The sequence below is a fragment of the Siniperca chuatsi genome, linkage group LG12 (assembly GCF_020085105.1).
Source record: "Siniperca chuatsi isolate FFG_IHB_CAS linkage group LG12, ASM2008510v1, whole genome shotgun sequence".
Lineage (NCBI taxonomy): Eukaryota > Metazoa > Chordata > Actinopteri > Centrarchiformes > Sinipercidae > Siniperca > Siniperca chuatsi.
In genome coordinates this window covers 17202233-17227380 of record NC_058053.1, presented here as the reverse complement: position 1 = coordinate 17227380, position 25148 = coordinate 17202233, and the positions used below count along the sequence as shown (strand labels likewise).

General features: G+C 39.9%; 1 protein-coding gene across 1 annotated transcript; it reads right to left on the bottom strand.

Moving 5' to 3' along the window:
- Positions 1 to 502: 502 nt before the first annotated feature.
- LOC122886144 (follistatin-related protein 1-like) lies at positions 503 to 21628 on the bottom strand. Its single transcript, XM_044218132.1, has 11 exons — positions 21476 to 21628; positions 21277 to 21333; positions 8813 to 8914; positions 8548 to 8677; positions 7040 to 7072; positions 6263 to 6393; positions 5147 to 5265; positions 4617 to 4729; positions 3879 to 3989; positions 3667 to 3761; positions 503 to 1982 (listed from the first exon to the last, which is right to left on the bottom strand). Exons 1-11 carry the CDS (start codon positions 21476 to 21478, stop codon positions 1941 to 1943), a joined length of 936 nt encoding a protein of 311 aa, XP_044074067.1. The 5' UTR covers positions 21479 to 21628; the 3' UTR covers positions 503 to 1940.
- Positions 21629 to 25148: the final 3520 nt, after the last annotated feature.

Below are 25148 nucleotides of genomic sequence, written 5' to 3'. Positions count from 1 at the left end.
GTAAGAAAAGCAAGGGAATATGAGTCTTGGTAAGTTTTGTTTAAAAATGTCAATTAATTTGAATAATCTATTAGTGAGAGAAACTGTTAAAGTTTAGAGGCAAAGACAGCAAATGAGCTGTCCTTTTAAGTCGGACCTGGGAACATCCTGTAGACACTGATCAGCTGACTTGAGAGACTTTAAGTTACTAAACGGGCACAACAATTCAGAAATGTACTTCACCGTGTAGTGCCTGATAGGTAATAACAGCATTTTTATATTGGATTCTTAACTCCACTGCAGCCAAAGGAGAGAGTCCAACAGTGACATAACATGTTCCCTGCACTTTGTATTTGTTAGAGGATGGAATAGCTTTATTTAATACTTTTTAATTCAGGCTTCTTTCTAAGTAAGACAGTTATTTATTATTTTCCAAGGGAAACTTCTTCTTTCTTTCACTCACAATATTTGAAATTGAAATTTGGCAGATGAAAGCACACACACATACAAAGTGACAAAGCTGTGTTGTGGTGTATGGACTTTATTTGCATTCATACAGATTCCTTACAGTCTCTGCACTTTTAGTGTTATATAAAGATTTAGCTTGAACCTAGTAATGCAACTTTCACACAGACATTGATCAGGGATGGAGTCACAAAGCACTAGTTAACTGCTAAACTTCAGCAAAGCACACTCATTCTTGCTATGCCACGTGGCATAATAGCCTACGTGCAGGCAAAGGTAGAGACCTATACTGTTTGCAGGTCTAAGGCACTGATTTTTATTGTCAAATCTCCCAATTTTGATACAGGATTTTAACAAATAAACACAATTAACAAGCCAAACTACTCTCAGCATCACACTTTAATAATACACACAATCACGCACACACACACACACAATTTATACGCACCCAGTTAGTGATGCATCTAAGCTACTTTAGCTGACAGTGAGGCTAGTCCTTCTGTTAGAGTGATTTTGAAAGCACAGGTATAGTGTTGTTGCTGGGTCCAGAGTAATGTTTTACCTGGAGAATCATCATTCAAACATTTCATCAAGACTTTGGTTTCAGTTTTCACCACGCTATATTCAGGTCAGGTCTCACCTGGGTGCAGTTGTGCTGATCCACACCGAAAGCTGGACCACTATGTCTTTGTCTCAGAAATGTAAGACACAGACAGTGAAATGTTTAACCGAAAAGCGCCAGAGAAGACTTGCCTGAGCATAACATGGGAACAAGATGAGTTTCAACTCAAGCCAATAACATACTGTACATAGAAGCAAATTTGCAGCAAAATTATTTCTTTAGCAGTAAGATACAAACAAATTTCAGGCTTGTGATAAACTAAAGCCTAAGAGAGCTAGGGAGAAAGAAAGAGAAGTGCATTGGTCAAGTAGTGGCCTACTGTGGCAGTTCTAAATGGCATCAAAATCACTAGTAGCTTTACCCACTTATTCCAGCTTCTTTAACCAACCTGCTGACTGTAAAACCGATGAGGGTGTGGAGAAACATGCTGCACCAGGTGTCAAGTAGTCAGCTTTCTCTGTACTGACACAGCTCCCTCATTTCAACAGGTGGATTCTCTAAGCTCCCAACCTCACTACCGTCTCAAAAAATGACTTCCATATTCCAAAACAGTGACAGCTTGACAGTTTTTTTCATAGTAACTGTAAAAATATAAGGATTGTAGTAAAAAGTGTAGCCCCAGGGCTAGTGTAGAGGCGCAGTAATACAATCAAATATGACAGTACTGATCACGAGGGAATCCTATAATACTCTTTGATTGCCCCTGAATCTAACAAACATCAACACAAACACTTAAACATTGTAAAAAATGTATAATAATTAACATAGCAAAGAAACATGAAAAAGTCAGTTTAATAACAACACATGGCCGCAAGGTAAATCAAGTATGGATGAAGGGTAATGACGTGCATCCTCTCCTTCATTGCGTACTTATTTAGGCCTCCTTTGTGCTGGTCTTCATCTTCTCAACTGTTTCCTGTATTTAAAACAATGAAAAGATTTGACAGAAAAGTAAGATATAGTGTATAATTTAACATAATGAATAAATGATGGGAGTACATATTTGTATGAACATCTATAAGCTTTTTTTGATTTTTTTCTTAACATGTTTGGAAGTACACATATCACTTTAATACTTTATTCATTAAAAGCAACACTGTATTTTGAAGCAATGTCCTCATGATTGAATTTAGCGCACAGCTGGTCACACCAAACTTGTACCCACAGAACCACATTGTTTACCGTGGCATTATAAGCTGCCCTTCTGGAGTACAGAGTACATGACCTTGCTGACTCAGCCATGGCCTCAAGCCAGAGCCCTAGACCTTGTGAGCCTCATGCTCTCATACGCATTATGCTATGTGTGAACTGACAGTAATACCAAGCCCTTTTTTTGTAGCAAAGTGTTTCTATCATTGTTCTACCTCATAATAGGCTATGTAATTAGAGAGTACTTAATCATTTAAGAGTACTTAAATTAATTTCTATAACATTGTTAGACTCACGATGGACAGTTGAAAAAAATATCAAAATTGATGCAGCAGAACCAGAGATATCGTTTTTTTGGTCAAAACCTGGCGCCTACATTACCCACAATGCAACTCGACCGCGACAGTTCAGTCTGAAATTCAAGTGTGTTATGCTAGTGTAGCCTTGAGCCGCTAGCCAGAAGCATAGATGAGGAGCGGGCTACAGAGGTCTGGTAAGCTCACTTCTTTCTAACTCCACACCCCCAGATTTGTTTCATTTTCAGACTTTTATACCCAAATAACACTGACTCAAGTGACATCACTTGAGGCAGTTTGTCAGACTTTGCACAGCTCCCTCGCCTGGAACCACAAATAGCTAAATACAACCTTTTTTTACATGTGCAGTAGTACTCCCCAAGACCTGTTAAGTGACTTTGATGTGTAAAATTGGTGGAGTTCTCTTTTAAGACGGTCTTTCCTAATTCCAGCAATGTATAGTAAGCTACTTGATATTCACTCTTAGGAACAACTAACTATATAGCTTGATGATTCTGAATCACCCACACAAAATTTTAGTTGAGGACATCCCTACCCTTCTACAATCTATAATAAAAAGGAAAATGTTCATCACTTGGCTCTTTTTTTCTGCCATCCGCCCATCTTTCATATCCACGGCCATTTCATAGTTTTATTGATCTAATTTGGAAAACATTTCTTTATTTCACAGCTTTTGATTTATTGTTTCACTTTTCATGCCAGGAGTCATAAAGCTGCTGATACCCCGGCTCACTGAGCTGTGTTAGGTTGGTACACAGTCACATAAAAATGTACACCTACCAGTTCCTCTGTGAATTACTTTGTGCTGGCTGAGCAGTTTGATTTCAAATGCTCTTTATCTAGAAACACATTGGAAGTAATCAAAGGTTATATATATCCTGCAGGAATCTGAAAGCAGACACTTGGGTTTTGGCTCATGTCAGCGATATTTCATGTGCCTTATAAGTGGAATCCTATGAACTGTGGGCAGTGATGGAGCTTTAAAATGCACTTTAAAAGTTGTGACTATGGCCAGGTTATTTGTCCTGTTCTGTAGAGAAATTCTGGGATGCGCTTGATTTATCTTGATATTGATATGAATGATTACATTACAATTTTTATTGTATTTAGGTTTTTCAGATTGCAAAGACTGACCTGGTGCTTGTTGAGCTCAGCCACACGGAGGTTCCACTCCTCCTCAGTCATCTCTGCCCCAGCATCTGCTGACTCATCCACAGCTGCTGTTTTGTCTGGACAGACAACAAAATAGTCTAAATGGTCACAGGGCATTTGTCTTAATCTGTGAGTTGATTAAAATTATCAAAAGAATCAATAGAATAAAGATAACCTCCAGTATTTTAACTTACCAGTGCAGGTCATAGCAGTGCAGACCCAGTTGCCGCATGCACAAACACAGCGGTTACACTCTACCTGGGTCTCTGCTCCATCCTCATATGTCTCATCCTCCAAGGCACATTCTGCAGAATGACAAACTATTCAGCCAAGACCACAGATAATAGGCTGTAGCAGAATGATAATAGAAACATCATTACACTGTAATCAATTTCCATGACCAAGACTTGTCAGCATTTCAAAATGCCACATAATTCATCCAGTAGCCTTAATTTTAAAGTCGCATGCCTTTGGCTAGTTTTATCTTACTAATGAAAAGTCAGCAAATCTGCCAACACCCTCGCTAAGAGATTTGTCTAAGATTTAAAAAATAAAAAAGGAACCCTGTATATGTGGTAAACTGGAATTTCAAAATTCTGTGTGTATGTGTATGTGTGTGTGTTTGTGTGTGTGTGTCCTTAAGTCTGGTGAATCTCCAGGGTTCAGTGCTCCGTAGTGAATGTTTTTCTCTGCGCTTCCTGTGAACTTTATCCTATATATATCGTCATCACATGACTGAGCAGAAATGACTACCACAAAACTCTGACTGTGTCTCTACTATTCAGGAAAGGCTGAAGGAGAAGGCTCATTTCCACAGTTTGCTGGGTGTAAGGATTGGCTGCTTATGTCAATGCATCCATATACTGTATCTACCGGTGTGTAACTTTATGTGACATTATGTCAGAGTATACAAACTATCACTTTAAGCTCACTCTTCTCTGGTGGATTGAAGCCAGGCTTCAGGCAGTTGAGGAACTCATCAAAGCTCAGCTTCCAGTCGGCGTTCTCATCAGAGAGCTCAATGAGGGCATCAACACACAGACTCCTGGGAAGCACAAACATATATTATACTCCATATATATTTTAGCTGCTTCATACAGTGACAACAGAACATTACAGAAAAAAAATAAGCATACTGTAGAAATTACAATTAATTAAGAGTGTCTTACTCCACAGAGCACAGGTGTTTATGTAACGGCGGGCTCCCACAGGAGGCCTTCAGTAAAGTTTGCACTGGCTAGATAGGGTTCACTGACTTACACTGCCTAGCTTAAAATAGCACCACAGCACATAGATATGGATCTGTATGTGCAAGCATTACCACAGAAGAAAGTGTTCACAGAGTTTGAAGGGAAGTGAAATAGGGGCAAAACATAGAATGCAAACAGTAGCCATTTTTTCCTCCACCCTGACCTCATACACACTTGTGTAAGCATGCAAACCCACAAACAAACACACTGACCTCAGCAGCTTGTTGCTCTCCTGGTCTGCGTAGGACTGCAACTCCACAACTGAGTCATTTTGCTGGATGAATTTGAGCAGCTCTGAGGAGTCCAGCTGAGAATCACCATTGTCATATGACTGCAGGAACATGGACAGACACAGGAAAGGCACAGTTAATGCCTATGTACAGTGGAATATGAACAATAAGGCTAAATTTTCATACTGAACTTTTAGACTGCCTGATACAAACATTACATCTTCAGGGGTCACACTATATTTAGATCAATCTGTGTCATGTGTGTACTGAAATTATTACTCTGAAAGAAACCATTGGTGTTTCTGAGAGACAGGTCAGTCCAAGCTGCCAGTAAATTCGCAATCACTGCCACAAAAAATACCAAGAGTACACCAGTTGCCATGACAATCATCCCGTAACTCTGTTGTTAAATAATATCAATTTGACATGAGCACCTCAAGCACCGGCTGTACTTAGAGCATGTATTTATTTTTGTCATATTTTAGGAGCAGATATGGGTGTAAGAGCATGAACAATTCTATTCATATAGTCATTTTTGGCATACATCTTAATATGAATTCATTGCTCACATTGAATTAACATTAGAACTGCTTGTTAACCTACAGGATCTGTAATACTGTCTCTGCATGGCAACTTAACAAAGCCTTTTGAAATAGTTTGGCATTAATGGTGGTGGACCTTTCAGATTATTAAAGACCCATTATATGACTATGTGGTGTGTTTGTGGAAGACAGATGAACTGAAAACATTCATGAGATGCTATATAAAGTTAGCGGTAAGTACACTCTAAAAATGTGCAGTGTATTTTTATGATGGGAAAGACCAGAGAAATAAATACTGCTGCTATAGTGGCAGGGGTCCTCCCCCTGCAGGACAGAGATCCTCTTTAAACTGAATTAAAACCATCAGCTGACATGCCTGGTCTGTCACATGAATAATTAGACACAGTGAGAAGCTTTAAGGATCAGGGTGGTTGGAAGAGGCCCACACGGATAAATAAACTGGGGTAAAAAGAATGCTGTAGGAGCAATTGTGTGCACTAATAGAGACTAAGGCCCATTCTGTCTTTCTGCAGTCTAACAGAGAAATTAAGCCCACCTTGAAGTATTTGAGCAGGATGTCAGAGAAGTTGGATCCCTTGACAAACCAGCCGTCTGGGACAACCTCAGTCTGCAGCCACTGGATCACACGACTCCTCAGCTCATTGCGGTCAGCAGCATAGCATACCACTGCAGGGGTGGGAGCATTTCCATAGGTAAACAGCATTAATAAATAATCCAAAACATAAAATCTATCTTGAAACCTATTTCATGATTGACCCCTGTCCTTATGTCAGTATGTTCATTATGTCCTTTCCATTAGATCATAAAATAGTTACTGTACAAATATAAAAGCCACATCTTACCACATGACCTAAATCTAAGAATAAACCTGAATTTATGTGGTTAAAGTGAACACCAATGAAAACTATTTATATTTGGAGTTTTTTCTTATCTCATTAAAATTGTAAACACTTTAAAAGGGACTGTTCACCCCATAATCAATAATTTTTGCTGTGAGCAGTTTCATGTAGGAACTATCGGTAGAAAGAAAATAGTTCCTACATGAAACTGCTCACAACAAATCTGTGGATTATCTTGAGTAAGCTGGTCATGATTTCTGGAAAGAGACATTGCTGTTGAGTTTTTCAAATGTTTTTTTTTTTTTGGTGCTTTGAGCACTACAAGCCGAGTGCCATATAGTCCCATTATATTCAAAAAAGGCAGACATCTCTACGGCCGATATCTCCAAAACTCGGCAACAATATGACCAAGCGTGCACACACACACACACACACACACACACACACACACACACACACACACACAAACTGACCTGGGCTGGCAGCTGCCTGTTCTGTTTTCTTCTCTAAAGGTGATTAAAAAAAGAGAGAAAGAGTATAACATTTGAGGCAAAACAAATCAATTGAACAGCGTTGACTTGAATCAGATTAATGGAGATAAACTTGGCTGTCAATGAGCACTTGGCCAAAGGTCTGTAAAGAGGACAGTGTGACATAACTTTTTTTTCTGGACTACCTTTTCTGCCACAGCTCTGATCAATGTTCAGGCCAGCAGGTTACAAAGACTGCGACATCGTCAAGTGTGCGCAGTGAAAGTTCACTTAAGATAAGACGCTTACATTAGATGCATTAATAGATAAGTCAAGGCCAGGAGTGTGAATGGAACGGCAGACTGTATCAGTGACGTGCGGATGTCCTTACATGGTTGACTATCAACCCGGTCACCTCATCTCACATATCAGTTCCATGAATATGGGCTAGTTCAGAGATCACACACTAATCAGTCCAACTAACTATATACAGTATTATCAGCACAGCAGGGAGCAAAACTGGCTTTTTCCCACTCTACCTCACACCTATTAAAAATCAAAGTCTAGTGAGAATTTGAGATTCCCAATCTAATACTTTAAGTGCGGTCTGATGAAAAATGATTGCACTATGGTTTACGGTCAGGAGAAAGTCCAGGTGGGATAACAAACTTAAGAGCTTACTGTCCATATTGGGCCAACACTGAAATACTCAAGCAATAACAAAGTTAGACTATAATATTTGACCTTCCACCCTGACTCCCCACAACAGAAAACTTAGGAATAGGGATTCACCGATCTGATATGCAGGATTGGTGTCAATACTGACCTTATTATACTGGCTGATATACAGTAAATACAATTTCTTGGTCAAATGCATTACAAAATTCATTTTTTTCCACTGCCAGTGACATTAATTCAGTCATGGCCGGCTCCCAACTCGTTTTTTAGTGCCACAGCAGTCCCTGGTCTCATATTATCTTACATAAAAATTATTCCATTGCGTTCTAAGCAGTGAAGTATTTTAAATTTGGATAAAAGAGAGCACTGGTTTTGATCAATGTAAAATTGTAGGCATATGGTTTCTAAGAGAGGCCCTCTAGTCTTCCATTCTGTTCAGATTTGGCACCTCCTCTAGACAAAGTACCCCTGACTATCAGAACACTTTATTGCCCTTGATAAGAACATCTCTTTAATTATTAATGATAATATTATTATGGACTTAACCACACTTGGGGATTTAATTTACTGGGATTGTAAAAGTCACTTTGGAAACAACAGTTGATGATACTATCACCAAGGTTAATAAGGAACTTTCAATCTCAACTTTTAAGCCAACATGGACGAGAAGTTGTTAAAGGAAAAGGACATTTTAACGTCTACAATTCTATGATAACTGGGCAAACTCCATCTGCTCAGGAAGATTGTGTGATACAATAGAAAGCTCCAAAACAGCTACTAATGGACCCTGTGGTGAGATCTTGTGTTGTGGTGTCATGTGCTGGTGCTCGTACCCTGGCAGTGTCCATCGTGGGCCACCTGGATCTTCAAGCCAGTCAGACAAGCATCCCTGTGGAGCTCACAGTGATTCCTGTAGGTCTTACCATTGCTGCCACACACTGACCTCTTGTGGGGCTTACAGCTCTGGAAAGAGAGAGGGAGACAGTGACAAGCAGGGGAACATTTTATCTCACAAGTCTTTTTTTTCTCATTTTCTTACATTACTACACTACTCCTTTGTTGTGTCGAAGTAAAGTCACTTGGTCACCCAACACTCACCTCTATACACAGACAGCTTGGCTCCCCCTTCTCTGTAACAGCGCACTCCCTGCCAGCCCCACAGAACACATTGGCACACACTTTGCTCTTGCTCTGCAACTCCTGAAAGAAAGGAAACACATTGTTGGTACTTTAGAAATACTATTGGTTTCCACAGATTTCACACACAGGGCGGCGCTGTTGCCAAATCTGTCACAGACCTAAAGAGACTGTTTCCGCTTCACTGCATTGACAGTATAGAATCTCTTCCCTGATGACATCCAAAATAAAGGCACACTGATTTAGTACTACTTTTTTTCTGTTTGTTAGTCAGCAAGATATCTCAAAAACTACTTCACAGATTTCAAAGATATTCAGTGGAAAGTCAGGCCAAGGGCAAAGGACGAATGCTTAGTCTGGTTTTCTGTTGCCATTAATAAAGAACTGCATGCTTTGTCTTATAACTCTGTGAAACTGTGAAATACAAAGTTATTCTTCCCCTGAATACCTCGGTCTAACACATATCTATCCATAGATATTCAAACTTGTTTTGTGTTATTATTTTACTTACTTATTTTATAACTTACATATTTGGTTAACCCCAAATCCAACTGTAAGTGTGGCCTATTTAACCTAAGCTGCTTCTTGAACACACCATTTAATTTAAAAGACTGCAAAGTTTGATGGAATTTCCCCTCTAGGTGGCGCTACCTCGCCAACATGATAAATTCAATTGGCCATAACTTTGTGGTCATGATTCTGACTCACTTTAAATTTTGCACATTTAATCCTTGTACAAAGTCCTAATATTCCTGGGCATGATTTAGATATTTTCCAAATAAATATGACAACAATCTCTCAATCAGCAGATCTGATTCAGATTGATTCAGATCTGGACCTAGTTTATGTTTTAGTGTCTGCACACTTATTTAGGTCTCTGGTCACTTATGCTTACCAGTATAGTTGCCATGTCAACGATGGCCAGACTCAGCTGACAGCTGACCACTTAGAAAAGAACTGAAGTAGTGAAGATGATATGTTTTTAGTGTAGATTAAACAAGGCAATGCTGCAGATTAAACAGCTGGGATGTTAACAACAGTATTATCTGTGTGTGAGTGTTATGGGAACAAAGAATGAAGACAGAATGAAAACCACTCAAAATTTTCTCTTCTAGTACATTTAGTCAGTCTCATTTTCTCTTGTTGACACTTTCATGCCTTTGTTTCTTTATCTTTTGTTTGTTTGTTGTAGAAGATTGCCGGTGTATTTGCCAAAAGAATTAGTTCACTGGAGCTACAAACCAACCAATCACAAGACGCCAAGCGGAGCTCCAAGAGCTTCTTTATGACCCTCATTACCTCCTCCTTTCCCTATCTGTGTGTTTTTGTATGTGTGTGTGTGTGAGTTTGTGTGTGTGTACAGGGTGTTTCCACATCTGGAGTCTGAGCTGTGTTTTCCTTTGGGCCCATTCCCATGCTCTGTGAAATCTTTTCTCCTCCCTGTTCTCTAGACTTCCCTCCTCCCCCTTAAAGCTGCTGTTTCCTGTAAGAGCGAGACAGAAAGTTGGTCTCCTGTGTATGAGCGCACGTGAGCTGGCTTCCAAGCTGCTGTGTGTGTTTGTGCGTCCAGGTTCTGGTATGTAGGTTAAAATGAAGCTGGATTCTTGTCACCAAACTCTCATTCAGTCACTAATGATAGAATATAACAAGCTGGATGCAGTCACATGCACGCTTCACAGTCTAGTTGCTTTAACCCCAAAGTGGTGAGAGGAAAAGAATTGTGGGTTTTCATTTCATTTCTATGCACGATTTAAAGACACACACACACACACACACACACACACATACACTTGCACTCCAACGTTGAGGTCATGGAAAAACTTCAAAGCAATCCCTGTGGCTTTGAGCATGTTGGACAATTCCGTTTGTTAGACACAGATGGGCTAGAAGCCTGTTGAAACCTGTAGAAACCTCCAATGAGAACATGAATAATGGATGGCCTCCTTAGATGAACCTGGTATAAATGTAGAGCTCTGTCTGTCCATCTCTCTCCTAGTGTAATCAGCAGAGGATCCCTGACATTTAGCTAATGAATACAGAGGCACATAGCTCTTTTTTCAGCTGATTAAAGTGGATTGTTGCTATGGTGAGAGCATGTAAAGGCTCCTGTTGTGGCAAGATCACATAAGTGTCGATCAAAACAGGCAAATGGAACCAAGCCCCATAATGAGATCACAGCAGAGTGCGTTGTTCAGCTATTATAATTGACACAGACTGTAGAAAACTATGGACAAAGCGACTGTAATGTCACCCAACCAACATTCAACAAACCAGGGACGTGAGACTGCCTTATGTGGTCATAAATCATGCCTGCATGTAGCCATCATGAACAGTAGTGGGAAGACGTGATCCATTACATCCACCATCATTGAGTACAGTTACATGTAGTATCCTTGTTTTGAGTCTTATCCTACTTTTGATCTTAGTTAAGGACATGGAACCTAGAGAAAACTGGTTATTCATCTCCTTGTATACATGACTAGAGCTAGACCAATAAATTGGCCAAGCTGATATATTAGTGGATATTAGCTATTAAATCTTTGCTACTGGTGTCGATGTATATGGCTAATAAGTAACAAGAAATTGCAGTACAGAAATGTAAAAGGTATGTTTTAGGTGATTAAGATTACCTAAAGTTAGATGAGAAGATTGATACCTCTGTGATGTGTACGCTAAATATGAAGCTAAAGCCAACAATCAACAAGTTAGCTTAGCTTAGCATAAAGACTGGAAACAAGGGGAAACAACTAGCCTGGCTCTGCCCAAAGGTAAAAAAAAATCTACCAATACCTCTGCAGCTCACTACTTATACCTCATTTTTATAGCATCTTATAGCATGTGCTGCACTATTTCTTTGCAGGAGCAGTGACTTCCTTCCTTCCTTCTCTGCTGGTTTCCTGGTGACTGCACAGTGACTGCAGTGAGTTTTAGAGGTGCTGGTAGGCAGATTTTGTTACCTTTGGACAGAGCCAAACCAGCCGTTTGCCCTTATTTCCAGTCTTTATGCTAAGCTAAGCTAATATTTACTATTTAGTAGCTTTATATTTACTGTACAGTCATGAGTGGTATCGATCTTCTCATCTAACTCTTGGCAAGAACGTGTTTAAGTGTATTTACCAAAATGTCAAACTCTACCTTTAAGATGACCAATTTTAAAATGTAATTTTATTTTAGTGTGTAGATCATCATCATTGCATCAGTTACCATTATATCTTTTTGTTTTATTGTCTAACTACTATGAAATTCGAGTTGAGAACACTCCTGCACACATGGCATACAGTGATCAGAAAACTGGATAATCATAGTAAAAGATAGCATATTGAGCTTTCTCAAAACCAATATATGGAGTTATTGACATAACCAGGATTCTCCACGAACCCCACCGTAACAAGGATACTAGAGCACATGTAAACACACTCATTAACCCAATCACTATCAGAGACATTAGAAAAATGTACAAATTCAGCACAAACAAAACAAACACACCCACTGTGGGTGTCCTACTTAAATGATTTTTCATTGCAGCCAACAAATGCTGTCTTATTTCCTTCACTCCCATTTAAAACTAATCACTGGAGCCCACAGAGCTCTAATAAGTGACTGGTGAATCCTAACAGATTAAGGCCTTAATACATAAGCCACCTCGAGCCTAAAACTGATTGTATATACACATTTCACAGCTAGTTTTCCTCGACTCCTGCCCATTTTTCTTCCATCTTTTTCTGTTTCAATCTGTTCGTCAGGAGCTTAAAATTATTTAAAGGTTTTAGGAAGATTTAAGTGATATTTCTCAAAACCCTCAGTGCATAATTTCCATCTTCCTATCTCTGAGTGGTGCCTCTCAATTCAAGTCTAGTGTACTTTAATTTGTCCGCTGCTGTAATTCTCTTTGTCTTGTCATCTTATTCCCAGTGCCATGCCCTTTTACGGCTGCAAAGAGACATGCCAGTGAGCCGAAACCTGCTTTGCAGAGCTAGATGAAAGTCGGAGGAGGAAAATAAGTGAGCAGAGAGAGAAAGAATAAAAGGAGGAAGCTGTGCAGAGAGTCTGACTATTAAGAAAAAGGTAGATGATGAAGATACAAAAGGAGAGGCGGGGTTGTGCTCGCTCTGAAGTCAATTTCTCCCCTGCCACGTGTTGAATGGCTCCATCCTGAGGCAGACTAGAGTTAAAGGGCAATGTATTCTCACTTCAGTTGTCAAAATGTAAAAGCCTTTTTCATTTTCCATAGCTGATAAGGATGCCGGCAGTGCAGCAGCAGCTAGGCTAAATCTGCACCCACTAACACATAAATAACACATAAGAACATCTATCTGCATGTCTTTCTGCATCTGTCCATACACACAACAGTATGAGTAATGAAGCCTATCCGCCTTTTGTGTTTTGTGCATACATCTGTTTGTGAGTGTGTATCTCGGTGATGCTCCATTGATCTAGCAGGCCAGTCAGTGCTTCTCTCCTGTGGGTGTCACTTTACAGCCAACGTGAATCCATTTCCACAATGCACCCTGCCCCTCATTATCATAGAAATCATCGATTTTACGGATTGTAAACACCCTGCTATGGATATGCCTAGTGACAAACAGCATAATGAAAGTTCCTTGAAAAAATAAATGTATTAAATACTGAATTTAACATTTCCGTTAATGAATTATACAACAATATGACTTTCTATAGCAATCAAGATCAGTTTAATCAGCCGAATCAGTTTATTGGGCACGCAGAGCTTCATTTAATGCAATTCAATACAACAACTCGACATTAAATCTTTTTCATATTGAGCTTTTGTTGAGACCGAGTTAGAGAGATGTTGATTCAGAGCTATGCTCATTGTAGAGGTTAAATCTTCTGATGCTGTTGAAGTGCACTGCATTACAAAAAGGTGAAAGGTGGTTCAGCTTGAGTTGCATCAGTTTCAACAATAACTGAATATGATAAGCTTCATAAAGATAGGATTTGTTGCAGGGATATTGTATTGGATTTATTGGATGTAGCTAGATGTATCTAGTAAGCTGGCACCTCAGTGTAAAAGATACAAACATTTGACAAAACATTTTCCTTTTTCCCCTAAGGTACAGTAACTCTGGTAAGTTTTTATGAATAAAATATTATGCTATTTGACAACTTGAAATATTAAAATGAAATCGTCCCAGAAGGGTGCAAGAAGATGGACAAGTAATGAAATGTTTCTTCATTCTGGTTACTAGTATATAGTCCCAGTCTGTATGCCACCCAAGAAAAAAGGCTCTTGATTTTATTCTCAGACCTGCTTTGCCCCCGGACTTTGTCACAGCAAAAACAAATCTGAATAAAAAACAACAATCTGAATGGAAGCAGTTAATCATGTTTTAATTCGATACTACTGGAAAAATACTGCCGAAATAATGACTGTTGAATTGAGAAAAACAAAAAGGGTACATGATTACAAGACCTAAAAACTCCTCAGATGTTTTATTTGACAGCTTCCTCCCTAAAACTCACAGTAATTCATCTTTCAGTTATATTTCAGAACTCATTAGGGAGTTATAACAATGATGCTGACATGAACAGATGAGGCAGTCAAGTCAAGGCAGGCATTAAAGCTTACAGCTGTGTCCTGAAGGCATCAATCTGACTCTATTTAGAGACTTTTTAGCTGGCATTTATAATCAGCAAAACTTTGTGCTTAAAACAGAATTGTAATACTGAATATTTTATTGCATATGGTTGTCTTTAGAACTATCGGGATCTTATGTACAGAAGGCATGAAAGGAATAGTTCAACATATTTGGGAGATAAAAATTTTCACTTCCTTGCAGAGAGTGACGAGAAGATCAGTACCACTCTATAATACACATGAAGCTACAGCTAGCAGCAGGTTAGCTTAGCTTAGCATAGAGACTGGAAATGGAAGAAAACAGCTAGCCTGGTTCTGTACAAAGGTACGTACAAAAACCAAAGAGTAAAAAACGACAAGCAGTAGTTTTAAGGGACGTTATGTGTCACATAAAACAGCACGTAAAATCACAACTTGTAGTTTACACTTTAGTGGTGCTGATCTTGTGGATTTTGTTGCCTTTGGACAGAGCCAGCTTGCTGTTTCCCCTTGTTACCAATCTTTACGTTAAGCTAACTGGCTGCTGGTTGTTGCTTCATATTTAGCGTACAGACAAGACTGTGGGGTCGATGTCCGCATCTAACACTTGGCAAGAAAAAGAATAAGCATGTCTCCTTTGAGTAAACATACTGTATTTTGATTTTTAAGGAGTCATGTGTGTGAAACTTCATGCGACTGAAAGCAGAACACTAATATTATTTGTTTCATACCAACGACTCCATTCCCTACATAATGTACTTCCCTAGCACAACAGAGAGCCTCAGACTGACAGATGGACGGACAAATGCGCTCACAGCAAGGAAACTTCTCCCTCGCAACCTCAATATGCAACCCAGTGTTTTACAAGCCTGTTTTTAATCACAAGGAGATGGAATAATGGAGTGAGAAAAAGATGTGAAAATGAGGGATGTAGACAAGAGACAGAATCAGGCGGTAGGGGGGAACATTCCTGAGCTATGTTGTGCCTCAGCTGGGGTCTGACAGCGTTCTTGAGCCTCAGTATTTAGGTCAGAGAGGTGGCCCCTGCTCTCCCCCTCTCCAGCATTTTCCGCTTTCCCCCTGTGTTGTCTCTCCAGTTCTAGGTTGTCCAACACTCGTCAGCTTCATGAGATGTGGGCTCATGCCAGGAGCGAAAAGGACAGTGAGGGCACAAACTGAACAGCTTGTATTCTGCTTCTGCCCATAAAGACCTCCCTCTCACTTCTCTTTCCCTCTAACCAGGCCTTTACCAGAGGAGAAGTGGAGCACAGCCAAAGAAGAATGAAAACCACTCTTATTCCGCACGCTGTACGCTAACTATGAACCAGTTTCCTCCTTTAAGGAATTTATTTCACAGGGGAAAAACATAACAGACTATCATCATCGGTTTTCTGTTGCATTTGCCCTCAATAATTTAAATGCCTCCATTCTCAAATCTCTAGCCTTTTCTCCCTTCTGAATCTATTCAACTGTATCTTCTTACATATCAAATCAGATTCAGTCTCATTTCTTCTGTGCTTGACAGCCTCTTGAGATCAGACATACAGTAAAGCCTCCACTGAGAAAGTATAAGTTAGTATTTGATGGATTTATTTGAGAATGAGTTGATAGTGGAACGGGCAGGATGTGACCTTGGAATAATGAGGCCAAAGTAAGACTAATTTGAGTGTGTTATAAAGATATGAGCTCTTTGTAAGAGCTCTATGGGTGGTCTCAAACACTCTCTAGGGGGCCAGGTCTGAGATTAAACCTGCAGAAACAAAGGGACCCTTGGTAACGACCAGTTTACACTGATCTGCCTGTTATTCTTCTCCCTGTTTCTTATTCAGTGTGAAAGGAATGCACCAACGGACAGGATGATGTCACCCCAGTCTGTAGCCTCTTATTTTACACCCAACAGCCCCCGTCGTTCAAGAGCTGAAATGTAACAACTATACCCTGACAGAAACAAGAAGAAGAAGAAACAAAAGGAAGAAAGATGTACAGAAAAAGACAGAAAGGAGAGAGGAAGGAAGAGAGAGAAAAAAGAGAAAGTAAAAGAGAGAAAGAGAGTCTAAAGAAAGGCAGGAAATAAGTCATGGCCTGGGCAGAGGCACATCTGCTAGCAGTTAAAACCTCACCAGAGAACATAAAATGCTATGAACACAGCACCACTCTTGGCCTCCCCTCCCCTATGCACCCTGTTGACATTGCTGGGACAAAAGTGTCCCCTGACCCACGTCAGTCCTATACAGAACTATCCCACTTCTTTATCCATCCGATCCTCTACTCTACATTTCTCTCTTGTCATCCTTTTCTGTATAAATACAGAATCTGTCATCTCTTTCAATTTCGATGTTTCTCTTATTCTTGATCCAATAATCTGTCCTAATTTTCTCCAAATCCTTTGCTCTCTTTTTGTCTCCATCCATTTTGCCACCTTTCTCTTCCCTCTCTCCCACCCCTGCTCTGTTCTTGGCAATTTTCCACTGCCAGGAAAGGAGGGAGGAAGGGAGCGAGAGAGGGTGGGAGGAGGGTGCTAGGCTCAGGCGGGAGGAGGGTGCTAGGCTCAGGCCAGAGGAATGAGTAGATTCCCTGCCCTCTTCTCTGCTCCCTCTTTGAGGCCAGTATTGGGGCTAACTGCTGAAACATGTTTGTAGATGGAAGAAGGACGATTTTCAGACTACATGATGTGTTTGCAGAGTGTGTGCAGCCATTTAAAATCTGCTCTGATACCACAACCTTTATCATGTCAGACGGTCAGTGGGACCATCTTGATACATCCATAGAATTCAATCTGGGACACAGAGCGGGTCTCTTATCTTATTTTCTCCATAGTTCATAGATGCATTCTCACATGCCCGGTTCAACTTTGACAAATAAACACAAGTTAAAAAAAATCAGAAATAAATCAGGATTTAATTAGAGCTAAAACAAATAGTCAATTAATCAATTCGTTGATTGACAGAAAATTAATCTGCAGCTATTTTGATAATCAATTAATTGTTTTTCAAGTAAAAATGCCAAACATTTTCTGGTTGCAGCTTCTCAAGCGTGAGGGTTTGTTGCTTTTCTTTGTCATGTATTACAGTAAACTGAACATATTTGGGTTTTGGACTGTTGGTCAGATAAAACAAGCTATTTGATGCCACCTTGGGCTCTGGTAGAGGGTAAATAATGCTAATTTTTTACATTTATAGAGAAAAAGATGAATCGATTAATCAAGAAAATAATCAGCAGATTCATCGATAATGAAAATACTTGTCTAATCTGTTTCTTTTCTTATCTAATTAAGGATTTATCTCCATCAAACCAGATTTGGTGAATGTTGGAACAGACGGTTTTGGTGAATTTTATTGTGTTTCTGTAGAGTTTGAATGAAGCGTGTTTTAAGATGATCAGCGAGGTAAAATTACTGTTTTTATCAATGGAGTCTTGTTGGGAGTGAGCGCGCTATAACGGCTGTTTCTGGTTAAACAAAAAGAATCTTACCCTATAACAAAAGAGGTCTCTGTAGGGATCCTTTCCATAATGTTGTCAGACACTTAGAATAACAATCTGAGCCTGTCAGTAGCAAAAACAAGCACTTTTAGTGGACGTACTTGGACAGGCGCAATTTGTCCCAAAGGATTACGTTGCAGCCATCGCGCCCCGTTTCGCGGCTGACTTTTCACATCTAAATTGGTGAATTAAGGGTTTATTTTGACCAAACCTGAGTTGGTGATTGTTGGAACAGTGGCAAGACTAACAAAGATGGGTTTGGCGAGTTTTATTTTGTATCTGTCCAGTATGAATGCTGATCTGCGAGGTAAAATTACTGTATTTCTCAATGGAGTCTGGTGGGCTGTAGCTCTAGTGCGACATTTAGTGGCAGATAATGTCACATACAGCTCCTTTAATGCATCAATAATAATAATCCAATATTATATTATGATAGTATAAGACTCACAGGAGCCATTTTTCTGAATTCTAAATACTTTCACTTTTGATACTTTCCATACATCTTGTTAATACTTGTGTACTTACTAAAAACATTAGAAACATTACTAAGTACTTAGCACTTCTTCCACCACTATCAAACAGGACAAAAAAAACAGCAAGTCCTCACAATTTGGAGACTGAAAATAAGGAAGTGTTTGACATTTTTGCTTGAAAAATCACTTTAACGATTAATCGATTATCAAAGTAGTTGCCGATTTATATCACTCTATCTCACCACCCCCAACAATCCCTGCGCAGGATTCATGACTGGATGTTGGGCTACAGTAATTAGAGCAGGCTGATACAGACAGAGGACACAGTGTCCCCTCATGCTCATGTTCTCTCCACCTGGGCAGATATTTTTAGCCCACCTTGAATGAGAGAGAACAGGCATCAACATGGCAACATGGCACCATGGCGGGGTGCCTAAGAGGCTGTGACTCAATCAGTCTGCTAGAGATCGAGGGCCTCAACAAGGGAACAACCTTTTTCTTCTTCTCTTCAACATGTCTTCTTTATCCTTTCAACTCTGAGGGGAGAGGAGAGGAGAGGAGAGGTTGTCTGGTTGCCTTGTTGGGCTGACCTCCTCTTGACGTCTGTATTTTTCAAGATCCGGAGCCGGTGCCGATAACTAAATTAACCGCTGTGTCATTCCACCCCGTCACTGCGGATGATTCAGGATAATACAATAACACTGCATGCCATAAAAACTGAAATATAAACACTCTCTCTCTCTCTCTGCTTATATGCGAGTGTGTGTGCGCACACGTCCCCCGGGGCTGCAAACTCTTATGACTTTCACTATGCCTGCATCTCGACCTCCTTTGCATACCAAGCTCCCGGTGTGTTTGAGTAAGACTTCAACATTTTATTCACAAGATGCATATCGCGTTTCCAGCCTTGCGCACACACACACACACACACACATATAGTTTTCCATACAGAGTCCCGACCCAGGCCGCCCTGCCACACTACATCTCTGAGCTGCTTGTCTTCAAATGCTGCAATTTCTCACCTCAGGAAGCACACAGCCTTTCTCCTTCATAATAAATCAGGTCCAGATTTTAATCCCCTACACTCATGCCAGAAAATAAACACATCAATTCACAGAGAATCCTGTTTTTTTCAGTCTTCCCAGCTCTTTTACGCTGTGTATACAGTAAATCTACCACACATCCCCTCAGCTAAACATAACCTAAATACACACCCTGTAGGCTCATGAGATCCACTCCTCTGATAGCTTTGCTGCAACTTGTTGACCTCCTTCAAACAGCACACTGGAATGCCAGTTCAGGCCCTTCCCACGGCCAGTCAACAGGCCATATGTTATCAGGGTAATTACCTTTGGAGAATAGATGCCTTTCTAAGGCCTCCCCATTAACTTCGTGGGTACGCTCAACACACTCTACTGTGTGCTCTGACTTCACCATGACATACCTCACAGATCACGGCCATGAATCCAATAAAGGCACGCACAATGGCACATTTTCCAGCCAGCAGGCAACGGTAGGGGCAGCAGTGGAAGGTCAGCGTGGAGGGCCTACATGTCAGGCTATGAGTGATGTTGAGACAGTAATGCCCATCTGCGTGAAGCTATAAAGACAGACTAGGCAGCAGACAATTGGTTTAGCTTTGTGTTTCACATCTGTCGTAGCTGCAAGTGTTTAAAAATCTATCCTCTAATTAGGCTACAGCTATTCCCCTGTTTATTTCCTCAGCCTGCAACTGTTGTGCAGCGCAGCAGAGGAGTCAACACAAAGCCAGGTGTTCAACAGCTGTGTCCGGTGAAGGTGAGGCCATCAACCACCACCTGGTGTGTGTGTGTGTGTTTCTATTTCTTAAAGGAATAGTTTGACATTTTTGGGAAAGTTAGATGAGAAGATCGAGGTGGTCGTCCCTCTGTGCCATCAGGCCAGCTAATTTAACAGCACATTATCTCTGTGTTTACTCAGAGGTTGGGCTACTTAGCGCTGCAGTGCGAGACCCATAAGGTGAGTATTCTCACAACCCTTGAACACACTCACCACCCCTGAGTACCCAGACAAACACACATGCTCTCTGACTGACCACCCAAACACGGTGTTTGTATGCCATTAGGACAGCTGCCAGTCGGCAGAGCGTTTTGCACCGAAGCATCCTACAATATTGATGATGAGGGCCATCAAACTCCAAGGCCAGCAGGACTTGTGAGATATACACAAACACCAGCCCTCCCTGCTTGTCTTTTCACAGCTGTCTGTCACTCTGGCAGCTTTTGCTGTGCTGTTAACTTCACAACTCCACAAAAAATAAAACTGAGACTAGGAAGAGTATTGTGTGTGTGTGTGTGTGTGTGTGTGTGTGTGTGTGTGTGTGTGTGTGGTCCAGCAGGATGCAAAATGTGAGTGTTTGTTTCAGGTTACAAATATACATACACATGCCTGCCTATCAAACTGCCTTATATGTGCGACTATTTTTAGGAATACGAATGATGTCCCTATTGAAAGAAACAGTCTCAGAGGCAATTTAGTTAAACTGTGAGCCTGACTGGCTCCACAATGAAGCTCATAATTGCGCCAACAATAATGGCATAATTGGTTCTCCTTAAGAAGATGAAAACTGTAACAAGCTATAGGCTCAGTGCAACCCAGGCGTACATGTCTACATTTCACCACAGCACCGTGTTGTGTCTGATAACAGACTGACTCCGACCCTTTCCAGATGTTTTCTGGCTCCTCTTTGTGAACAAAGCTGCTGTGTTAATGTTACTCCAGACGGACAGCTTCGTGAGGAAAGGTTAGAAAGCGTTTAGTACAGATGTAAGGCAGCATTTGGTACTCAATTGAAACCCTTCAAAGAAAATGATTTTAGTTTCAGAGTATAAATATAAAGCCGTCTTAACCAAACTTACCTCCGCGTTGCAGACAGCCACGGCTAGCAGCAGGAGCACGGCGACACTTCGAGACATCTAGACATTTAAAAAAAAAAAGAGAGAGAGAGAGAAAAAGTCAGGTTTAGCGAAGAGGGAAAGGTGAGGAGAGTTTAACATTTCCACACCAGTTCCTCAGCAGGTAGAGAAAACTTGCGGAAAATGCTACTTTTAATGTTACCATTTGGTAAAAAAGCTGCTCCGCTCGGAAGTCTGCTCGGAGGAGGGGAGCTGGTCTGAATGTTTGTCGGGACGGAAGCGAGCAGAGGAGGTCCGTGATTTCAAGAAATCTGAGGAGCGCTGAGGAATTCGTGCCAGTCCGTCAGTCTCTCCTCCTCCTCTCTCACCGCCGTGGCCAATGAAAATGTCTGTTGTCCTCGTTTACAGAAGAGTAGAAGAGGGGGAGGAACCGAGGAGAGTGTATTGTGTGTGCACTGTGCAACCGTAGTCTCCTAAAAATTATACTATTAAATGGTTAATTGCTGCTGCGTGGATTATATTCACTGGCACTGTGTGTGTGTGTGTGTGTGTGTGTGTGTAGGTCCATCACTACCACATCATCCACCCTGATCCTATAGAGGACCATTTCAGATTGTTTCAAGCCTCCAGTAGTCCATTATTTTCTACTGTATGACCCAAACAATACAGCAGTAATCAAATTATCAGGTAGTTTGTTTTCTAGTTCAAGTCACTAATGGTCAAACTGATTTCACCTGTTAGTTAAAGCTGTATTAGTTGATATTTTGGTCACTAGGGGGCAGAAGAACTCCAAACCAAGCTGACAGATACACCCTTAAATAAAGTTGTTATAGGTAAAGTAAAAATATGTCATTATTTCATTAGATTTGCATTTCTATAGCCACCTGACAAATGTAAGTCCAACATTCACACTCCTTTTAGGTCTTATATCTGGGTTTCCAGATGTTCAGCTTTCTTCACCAGCTAGTCATTGACTTGCTGTACATAAGGTATGTACAATGCTGCTACTGCTGGAAATGGGGTTAGTGAAAGCTGGACTGACTCATGTGGTAAATATGTGGGCCATAAAAGTAAAAGAGCTATAAAAAAAAAGAAGAAACAAAAAACCACACACACATACAACAAAGGCCATGTTCACATTAGATCTATTGCATTTAAAAGGCATCTCCTTTTGCAATTTTTTATTTTGCACAGACTTTTGGAAATTGTGTCGAAATCTTTATCAAGGTTGTATATATCTCTTCTCATTTTGGAAACCATTATAATACCATTATTAATCTATGTTTATTAACAGAGTGACTTGATTTTTTACATTTACTGTAAAATTTACTGTTTAATTGTATATTATCTGAATTTTGAATAATTTAATGTGGAACAACAAGAGATTGAGAAACATATCTCCATATTCACACTGAATCGTGATAATGACACTTGACTATAATAATAAATTCCTCATAAGCCATAAACTGAAAAACAAATCATAGTTTTGTTTCTCACAAATTGAGTGACTTGTTTTGCTTATAACACACCAAGTGCATTTCCTATGCTTTTATTATGAATTAAACAAATGTCTTATTATATTACTTAACTGAAATACAACAGATTTACTAATGCTGTAACTAATCTTTTGGTTTTTTAGATAAAATAAAATTTCATCGTTTCATGACTGACTTTAAGTTTTTATTTACATATCGAGATCCCAATAAAATTACTTTTCAATATGAGTCGTCATGACTTGCAGCACTAGCAAAAATAGAGTTTGATCAGACATCTCTGTCTAATGCCTAATGCTAAATCTTTGAGCCGTTTAAGTTCAAAATTTGTAAAAAGTATCTGTATTGCTGAAAAAACAATACAAAACTCAAAACAAAACAAAAAAGGTTAATTGCAGCTATAGGTTTATTATAATATAATAAAGAAATATCCCTGCTGTGACACTGTTATAGCAATTAAAAGGGGTGCAGTTGAATGGTATTATAGTGTTAGTGCTACAAAATGGGTTTTTGTTTGAGTTTTAACACAGATATTTTTTTTTTCAGTTTTACTTGCCCAGGTTACCACACAAATGTGAATAGTATAAACAAAACGGTCAGGAGGAACAGGTATGTGATTTTAGTTTTTAGTTGTAGGCCCTTCATGTTTCTTGCTATGTGATTTCAGCTGTAAATAGGCAGTTACATCATTGATCTGCAAGAAAATTCAAGCTCATGTCCCTTTATACCAGTGTCCTTCAGTCAGATCCTACATCCACAGAAGCCCTGTGCAGAAAGACCCTTTTCCCCTCATGTACTGAAAGATTAATGTTCAAAGGTTCTTAGAATTTAAGTTTTTCAGGATTACAAACCACCATTGGTGTGCATGCTCCAGCAAGGAGTAATTAAAGAGTGATTAAGAAGGACAGTCTGAGACATTGAACACCGCAGCACACTGTATTTTGAATAGAAAGGAGAGGATGAATGAATTTTTCCCACTGCAAGTCATCAATTATATATAACTTCATCCCCTCTGAGGAAATCTACCTGCTTAAATAGATGCTGTGATTATTTGACACCCCCGGGGCTTTTTGTATGAGTGTGTGTGTATTTGAGAGTGTGTGTGTGCATGTGTGCGTGTGTGTGTGTGTGTGTGTGTGTGTGTGTGTGTGTGTGTGTGTGTGTTTTCTGGTGTTTCTGGTTCTACCTGCACTGATCTTGAATAACAAGCAGTGAAAAACATGCTGTATTCAGTTTTATGTTCTTAAGATGACCTCATGCATAAAATTGTTGTCAGATATTTTGTCTATTTTTCCATATTGTCTCACTTATTCAGTGACCTTTGTTTGCCTCCCTGCTTTGCTGGCATGCAGGAAACTGTGTGAAAGGAGACGTTTTTTTGTGTGCTTCCTATTGGGAGTAGCAAAACAAAACTTCAACTGTGAAACAAGGCACCAATGCAACAATGACAAACTTAATTTCGCATGTTGTTGAAATGACTAAACTGTTGCCACTTATGCAAAATGTTAATACTTAAAGGGGAACTCCACACATTGCATTGTGGGTAATGTAGGGGCCAGGTTTTGACATGGAAGAAGAATGCATGGAAAAAAGACAATATCTCTGCTTCTGCTGCATCGATTTTGATTATTCTTTTAAACTGTGTATTGTGAGTCTGAAAATGTTATAGGAGTGCAATGCTAAGTCTGTGGAGTGCTCTTTTAGCATATTTGCAAAGCGTTCTCTGACAGCGTATACCTAACCACACGTGCGACTCAGAAGGCAAAGTCCGGCATCTAGTGTCCTGCGCTTTGTACGTGTCCATCATAACGTATTTGTCAGAAGAAATTTGTAGTATACAGTATAAACATCATTTCTGGAAGACAGGGTTGGGAAAACTGCACCACAATATGCTTTTTTTCATATCAAGATTAACTGAAATCAACAGTAGATTTACACATTCCTAACCCCCCTGACACACCCGTTAATACACTTTTTTTTTTCCTATTTATGTCCATCGCAGACAAAAAAAAATCTGAATGTTTGAGCAGCTCGAATGATATGTAATGCAAAAGCTGATAGACAGTTCATCCTGTCATCTGCTCTCTCAGTTTTTGCCACCTGTTTAGCTTTCTTCTAATTCCTTGCCTGTGGACTTACGCACACACACACACACTCAGAAACACATACAGATACGTGTGAAATATTAAACACAGACTCGCAAAAGGACAGACATTTACAGCAGATTTGCTTTCACCATGTTCTGCAAGCAGCTGGGAGAAGATGAATACTTAATCAGACAAACTGTTTAATCTCTCTTGTTGCTGCAATGTCCAACAAACAATACATATTCTGTCTCCAAGCTACCCTTGTAAATGCTATTCTCTGCTACTACTGATTTAA